Here is an 8,411-nt window from a genome sequence, read left to right as displayed (position 1 = left end):
TTTGGGATAACTGGATGGTGAAGTAATGCCGATTTAATCTACAAATGTAATCTCATCAGCTTTTCTTTTTACATGACACACTTGTTTTTATGAGTAATTTGTATTATTGCAACATTCAACTATCTGGCACCTAACACTTTTGAGAAATTTAAAAAATATAAAAATCCAATTATCCCAAATTAGTTCCAATCGTGTTAAACAAAAGTCGATGCAAAGTATATGCGCGTGTTTCAAATCAGTCAAGGTGGTAGTACACTGACGCTGCATACGGAGTTTGAAAAGTTCGATGGCAGCGTCACCCATTCTACAATTTTGACCCAAATGACCCAATAGGATACTTTCAGTGCGGGTTTTGGAAATCAGAGTTAGAGGATTAGTGTCCACGTGACATCAGCGCTTCTCTTAGAAGTTACATGGAAGTCTACGAAATGTGAAGAAAAACAAGACATACAATATTTAACGAGTGATTATAGCATTGCGACATCACGAATCCAACAATGCTAATAAAAATAACCAAGTAAATACTTTCTACAAAAGTTAAAGTATCCTTGGCCCTATCCTATAGTGAAATCACAGCCCTTCGCCCCATTCTCTACGGAAAATATCGCCTTTTACTAATGCCTATCATAACCCTGTTTTGTTGAGGAGATGGTGTCTTAAATATTACCTTTTACACCATTTTCATTTGTAAACACTGTTCTTCGCCGAGACCAACTCTAATAACATAACCAATTCCACGATGTAAAATGGTTTCCTGTTCCCTATTCTGTTTAGAAAATGCTGTCGTTTAATTGCACTTAAGTTGTGAAAATACCGCCCTTCACCGTAGACCTATATGCTGAGTGAAAATACTGTCCTCCAAATTGCTGTGTTATGAAAATTGTGTTCTGCACCCTATTTGGTTTTGATATTGTTGATCAGATAATTATCGTGTCTATCTAAAGGGAAGCTTCGTTTGATCTTGGCAGGGCCAAACATGTTTTTCAGAGTTGGCACAACAAACAATTTTGCACTATGTAGCCAGGTGACAGTTTTTTTTTTCAAAAGCAGTTCTAAAATGTTTTAGTGGAATTTTACTCTAGAGATTTTCTCCCACTTTTGACCAACTCTTTCCAAGATCCAATGGTGTGTCCCGTAATCAAATTTTGTAGTGAAAGTAACGTCCCTTCAACTATTTCTCTTTTGAAAATGTTGTGAAAATACCGTCCTCCACCATATTCTGCCATGAAAGAATGTCCATTCACCCACTCTGTGGTGAAAATACTACCCTCCACCCTATTTATGTGGAAATTATGTCTTTCACTCTATTCGGTAGTGAAATTCTGTCATTCGCCTTATTTTGAAAACAAAAGTGATCCTCGCCCTTCTCTGATGTGGAAACAATGTCCTTAATCAAATCCTTTACTGATAACACTGCCTGTGACCCAATTTAATTGTGAAAATACTATCCTTCGCCACAAGGTTACCCAATTTTTCACAGTTAACACTACTTTCCATCTTTATCCTTCACACTATTCTGCAGTACAAGTACTGCCCCTTCGCCTTAGCTAATTTGATAATATTGTCCTACATCTTGTAAGCTGGGCACCTCGGAATCAAAAGACCTGAAATTTCTGCTCAAACTTTCCGTAAGAAAACGTTAAACCATTCTCATTCGAAATAAATGAACAGAATGAAAATAGGATCGGAGGTCGCCGCTCAAACTTAGCTACAAAAATACAGAAACGAATTCCTCAATATTTACCCTGCTTGAAATTCAAAATGGTCACCATCGCTGTGTTAGCTCTATGAGCATGAAAATAAATTTTCCTTTTTCACGAATTCAACTTTTTTCACTCCATGACCTTCAAAACGAACCTCCACAGGCGATGTACCAAAACAGTATTCGAACAATATCTGGCCCCGAAGCGCGTTCTACTGTCCAGTTACGAACAGCAACTTTCAAAGGTCGCATATGCTGTGTCCACATTGGGTATTTCTTAGTGCCCCATTTAAGCTATCTAGTTTAATCTGGTAGTGCCCCACATAGCCTATTTAGTTAGTCTGTTCAGTGCCCTACATATAACCACCGAATCGTTTTCTCAGGCATTGTTACTTTCTAATACAAGTAGAACGCCAGAGTGCATGAACGTTGAGAGATTAAGCTCTGCTCGGCCACAGACAAGCATGTCAACCCATCAGCAGCACTCGCAAAGCACTTCAGTACTGCTCTGTATATTTTGAAAATAATAAATCTGTAACCATGTGAAATATGTTACTGTGGCTTTTCACCACTGCGAGAAATCACACAGACGGTTGAACGTGACACCTTTCACCAGCCATTACGGTTTGCTGATGGTGTTTATGCACAATTCAAACACGGTCACTCCGCAAAAATTTGTTGAGTGACCGTGATTCAAAGTAGGGAAGTGATCGGGAAATTCCCCATCCACATAAACGTGTCATGTCTTGATTGGTTGAAAAGTGGCGATGATGACGTGGCAGTGCGTTGTGTGTACTGATACACATCGTATCTGTTGCATTACACTAAATAGAAGAAAAACGACATATACTAGCTAGTTAACAAACTCAACCTTTAAACACACTAGCTTTTGTTGTACCGGCAGCAACTGGAAGTTGTAGGACAATGCCAATGCGGCGGTATAAACACGCGCTTCTTCACTCAATGTATTCTATTTCCAATGTTCACAAACACTTATGAAGATGTGGGGATTAACTGAAACATGGCAAACAGGTCGAATGTACCTTGAATAAAGACCTAAAAAATTGCACATTGACAATGTCAGTCGGCGGCTTAGTGATTTCAAGTTTCATATAATAAAACTGCTGTGACAGTCACATTAGCTATGATGGCCGACTCCAAAATTTGCGCAGGATGTAGCCTTTATTTCATTTTTCTTTCTCTGTATTACGAGTGTACAAATTTGGTCAGTGAATTCAGAAAAATAGAGGAAAATCCTACTGGTATACGTCATCAACGGGGCAAAACACGAGTGTCCTCTGACCCATCCTGTCCGATTAAACAAGTCGCGAGACCTATCCAATATTTTTGTATTAAAAATGCAACATTTCTCATGGGGATGGCATATTATTAAATTTGGTCGTATTTTGGTATAAATGCAAATTTCCTTCTCGGGGCGTAAGATGTTGTAACTCTGCATAACATAAATTTTACTTTGGCGAATTATTGACCTTAAAATTTGAATTAAAATCAATGCCGGGAAAGCTTTGTTCACAAGGTTAGAACCGATACTACAGCCGTTCACCGTCCCTCCACCCACCGGTCTGGAAACGCGACACGTGCGCTATTGTTTCAAAGGTGTTAATTGCTCTACCGTTGGTACGAAGCGCGTTACAGATGTAAATGCTTGCTCGGGGACGCCATCAGTAACGTTTGGCAACATCTTGCGGTGTGGAGTATTTTTATTTATTGTCATGTCTTTGCTCCTCAGGTAACTTTGTTACCATAGCCAGGATTTCTGCTACAACTGAGAAACTGTGTTTATTGAGAGTAATTTCTTTTTAGATTTTCGTCTATGATTTTCCGTGTTATTCCGTCGAATTTTCGCCCACCAAATTTGACCTCGCTAGGTAGGAAGAGGCACCTTATAGTACGAAAGTGGGTGGAGGGACGGTGAGCCGTTGTAGCTTTGTTACTAAATAAAGTACGGCGCTTTGACATTATTTGCTGCCGACAGAAATTTTATGTTTCGAGCTTTCGTTCGTCCAATGTACTTGTGGCCGCATGACCGTGAATTGCATAGTTTGTATAATGTAATAGGCGGTAACAGAGGGTCGTTTCTATTAACCTTATGGAAGTGATTTCAGAAATACCTGCCATAAATTTCGGACAAGTGTGGGTTTTATTTTGTTCGTATTAATAATAGAACTTTGACGTCAGAAGATATGAATGACATCACTAAGACCACGTGATTCTGACTTTGAATATGTGATTGCAATACATGGTATTAAGATTCTTTTTTAAACTTTATCTGTGGAAACCAGGGGAGTTGTTTCAATTCTCTTCTCTTGAAATTAACGCTTCTTATCACGGCCTGAGAAGTGTGTCACGTACTTTGAAAACACGCCAAATCTAAAACTATGCCACATTCACGAAGGCCTCGGAGAATGTAATGAACACTAAACTGTGAACACTAAGAGCCAGGTTAGGGACAACTGATCCCATTCTATTCAAGTTGTTAAGTGTATTTTTTCTTCAAAGCCTCTCAATTATCAGGCGTAAAACATGGAAACCAAACATTTCGTTTAATACCCAGGCCACGAAGAACTACTAGGCTAGATGTATTTATGATAACCCAACCTATCCTTTCTTAACAGCGACACAGTCGACGTCAATAATAATGCATGAAATTACCAGTTTTCTATTTCTCACTAGGATCCGTGACAGGAAATGAACTCTTTATTGTGGCCTTATAAGCTCACATTCAGAATTGGATTAAAATTTTGTGTTTTCCGCCTACTTTAAAATATTGCTCATTCTCATTAATGGGAAATTTCTGAACGTTCTTCCCCTTTTAACTTTTAAGTGTAAACTGTAATAATGCGATGCATGAAAGTTAAGGAACTTCTGAAAATTTTGACTATCTTTACATGTAAATACAATTTCTTTTGCTTTGCCTCAGCTGACTGCGGTCTGGTCGTTATTTGTGAGAACTGGGATTTGCTTGCAGTCGTTACGCGGGCGCCCTCTATGTTCATTCGCCAATGTAAATAACCAGTCGAATGATGTCATCGAGTGATTCCCCGGACTTACGTGTGAGAATATCATGAATATGGCTGGTGCAATTCTAGGCATCGCGCGATACCGTGAACGTGAGTAATGACGCAGATTATTTATATTCGTCAATCGATGAACAATTATACATCTCATAGTCGACCCTTGCCTACCTATCTGCACACTCAACCATAAGCTTATACAGGTGCCACTTACTACAATGTTGGTTATACAGGTTAAGCGTTTTAGTGTGTAGCATCGCCGTGCCGTTTGGTCATAGACAGCAGTTTGGCTTCTACTGTACCTGTAATGAAATCGAGAGAGCATGACAACATGTGCAACAACATCGTCCGCGGACGCCATCAGTTTGACGAGTTGGTCCCAGTCGGACGAGGGTGATGAACTGGATAAACTCGGCTGCCATTTTACGTGGCCTGAACTGAGTGACAAGGACTCGAAGGCACTGGAGCGTGCAAGGAACGATCTGATGAAAATTGTGTCGCGGAATGAAGAATGCAATTTCACCACCTTACCCTCTCGGTCTGCCGCGTTGGTGAACCTGCAGGGCTTCGTTGCCTATAGTTTGAAAGATGACGATGCAGCAATTGAGAAGTTCGAAGAAGTTCTCCGCCATGATGACCAGAATCATAATGCGCTTGCCAGTTTAGCTTTTATTTACAAAGAGCAGGGCTCTTTACGTCTATATGGAAAGTATTTGAAAGACCTGAAGAAGTTACATAGCAGAGAAAACCAGTCAAACGTCAGTCATACTACGATCATGGCTCGCAGTCTTGCCGACCGTGGCCATGCAATACGCTTTTTTGAACAAGATATACGACAATTTTCATACATGGATTATTTTCGCGAGGCCGCTCAAATGGGCCGACGAGGTGATTGTTGTATTCCAGAGCGGGCCGAGTGGATGTTCGATTATGCGCTTGCATTATACAGGAGAGATAATCATTACATTTTTGCCGAAGCAAGCTCATCTACTCTAGATCAGAGTTTTTGCGAAGCTGCTGAGTGTCTGTACGAAGTGACTACTATCGACGCTCCTTCGGTTCGTAATCGGGCATTGGCTTGGGTGTTTCTGGGTATACTGTTGAACAATGTCGACGGTCGTTTGCTTTTCAAAGTTTTGCCAAAGGTACCAGATGTGGAAACATTGACCGCTGAGGAGTGTTTTAGGAGGGGTTTGGAACTTTCTCAGGGACCGTACATTACTCGCCGTGTTGCCGCTGAATGCATCCGCATGAAGCAATATGGTCATGCTATGGAGTATTTTAAGAAATCTTTGGATATGTTACAGTCTTGGTTCGCATATCGGCATCAAGGGAGGCTCTTTCTCACCATGTATGAAGATGCGGATTACCAACACCACACCGATAAGACAGAATTATTGCTTGACGCCGAAAAAAGTTTTCTCAAGGCCTTGGAAATGAAGGAAGTACATGCGGACTACTCGGATCTTGGATACGTGTATTTCTTATTGGGAAAGTACCGCAAGGCAGTGCGGTTTTACAAATATGCCGTCCACAGCAAAGAGGACGACTTTTTCAGTCCCTTGGATACGTACAACCGTTGGTCTCGGTGTCTTGAAGCCATGGGTGAAACAGAGGGGGCGACAGAAAAGCTAAGAGAAGGAAAAGCAGTAGTTAAAAGAGTGAAGGAACTGACTATAGCGGCCGGGGATGGCGATTACCATGGTGACTGTTGTCAAGGTGATTGTTATAAAGTATCGACAAAAGATATACCAGGTTACGTTAATTTATTGAAAGAGTACAGGGTTCATGCCAGGACTGCCAAGCGGAGGACAAGGCGGTGGAGTGACCGAGTCATACTTGATCCGTTCTCCTCCCGTAATACATTGAACCCAAGCATTAAGTCGAGAAGACTGCCATTCGATTTCCTGGTTTGTTTCAGTAATAAAGATGAGGAGTGGGCTTTGGCCTTACTGACGAAGTTGGAAAAAGATCACGGACTTAAAGGGATCATCCACTTTCGTGATTTCATGCCAGGTGCGGCTATAGTGGATAATATTGTGACTTTCATCGAGAAAAGTCACAAAACCATCGTTGTCCTCACTCCAGATTTCAACTCCAGCAGATGGTGCCAATACGAACTGAAACAAGCGCACTGTGTTTCCATGGAAAGCGAGAGAGACATCATCGTGCCGATAATGTTGATGACGAGTGAGGTTCCCAAGATGATCCGAGATGTGACCTATCTGAAATGTAGACACGGACAGCTGTCTGCCACTGACTTTGACAAACTTGTCCAGACATTGCAGCAGACTCCAAGGTGACTTCCAAACGTCCAGGATTCTAGAACTTAAGGGACAAAATCTGCCATTTTTCATGAATTTTGTTTGATATGAGATTCTACTTATATTATTTGACATGTTGAAAGATACTGAATAAATGGTCATGACCATTAATTCATTTTTGTGATGGTTTCATTTTATTTGTCTAAAACCGGGGGTCAAATATATGCACAGTCACCCATTCATTATCTTTCAACATGTCAAACAATATAAGTAGTATCTCGTATCAAACAAAATTCAAGAAAAATAGCCAACTTTGTCCCTTTAACGTTGTTTAGCTGCTAGTACATTGTACACTGGTTATTTTGTGAAAGTGTGTCAACTGACAAAACATTTGTACAAACTGGCAACTGGCATTGATGCTTGGACAGAAATTCCTCTCCTGTTTCGGATTTTTTTTAAGTTTAAAATATTTGTGTTGAAATTGTTCCATAGAATGTGTGCATAATATATTGTATATGTAGATACATTATTTATCTATATATTTTTGTGTGTACACTAATATATATACTGGCACAGTGTATATATGAATGTACATACATAGATATTACAATAATGTCAAATGTACTAGTGTTAATACCAGTCAGTGTATATGCTTGTACATAGATAGATATTACATATCAAACATACATGTCTGTTGTATATGTAGTATGTATTGCAGGTGCTACAGTATATATGTGTATGTACATGTGTGTACGTGTATGCAGTAGTAAGTACAGATTAAGATTATTCACATTTTTCAAATATACAGATATGGCAAGAATATCTGTATGAATAATATATCCATGTGTGTGTTTCACTCTGTGTGTGTGTGTGTATATATATATATATATATATATATATATATATATAAAAGTATACAGATGTCCTTGTGGGAAATTACAGTGCTCAATGCAAAAGCAGAGCGTTATAAATAAATAAATAACTTTGCATATATATATATATATATATATATATATATATATATATATATATATATATATATATATATATATATATATATATATAATAACACAGATTACTTCAAGTACAAAGTAATAATATCTGTTACTTTAGTTTCATGCATCCTGCAATCTTCAGACAGAAGATTCTGTCTGAAGATTGCAGGATGCATGAAACATAACTGATATTATTACTTTGCACTTGAAGTAATTTGTGTTATTATTTATAATGCTCTACTTTCCATATCAAACACTGTAATTTCTCAGGACATCTGTGTATATATATATATATATATATATATATATATATGTCGGGTAGTCATGGATGGGTTGATATATAGTGGAAGGAGGAAGAAAGTAACAAATAAAACATGAAAATCCTGTGAAATATTAAGGATATGGAATTTGTGGA

The 8,411-nt window shown here is 39.0% G+C and overlaps 1 protein-coding gene across 1 annotated transcript; it reads left to right on the top strand.

Annotated features, from left to right (window-relative positions):
- Positions 1-4,651: 4,651 nt before the first annotated feature.
- LOC139141123 (uncharacterized) lies at positions 4,652-7,899 on the top strand. The gene has a single exon (XM_070710713.1). The coding sequence runs from the start codon at positions 5,061-5,063 to the stop codon at positions 7,038-7,040; it is 1,980 nt and encodes a 659-aa protein (XP_070566814.1). The 5' UTR covers positions 4,652-5,060; the 3' UTR covers positions 7,041-7,899.
- Positions 7,900-8,411: the final 512 nt, after the last annotated feature.

Source organism: Ptychodera flava, chromosome 9 (genome assembly GCF_041260155.1).
Source record: "Ptychodera flava strain L36383 chromosome 9, AS_Pfla_20210202, whole genome shotgun sequence".
Taxonomy (NCBI): Eukaryota; Metazoa; Hemichordata; class Enteropneusta; family Ptychoderidae; genus Ptychodera; species Ptychodera flava.
The sequence above is the reverse complement of the archived record's forward strand: the minus strand, read 5'-3'. Positions and strand labels throughout refer to the sequence as shown.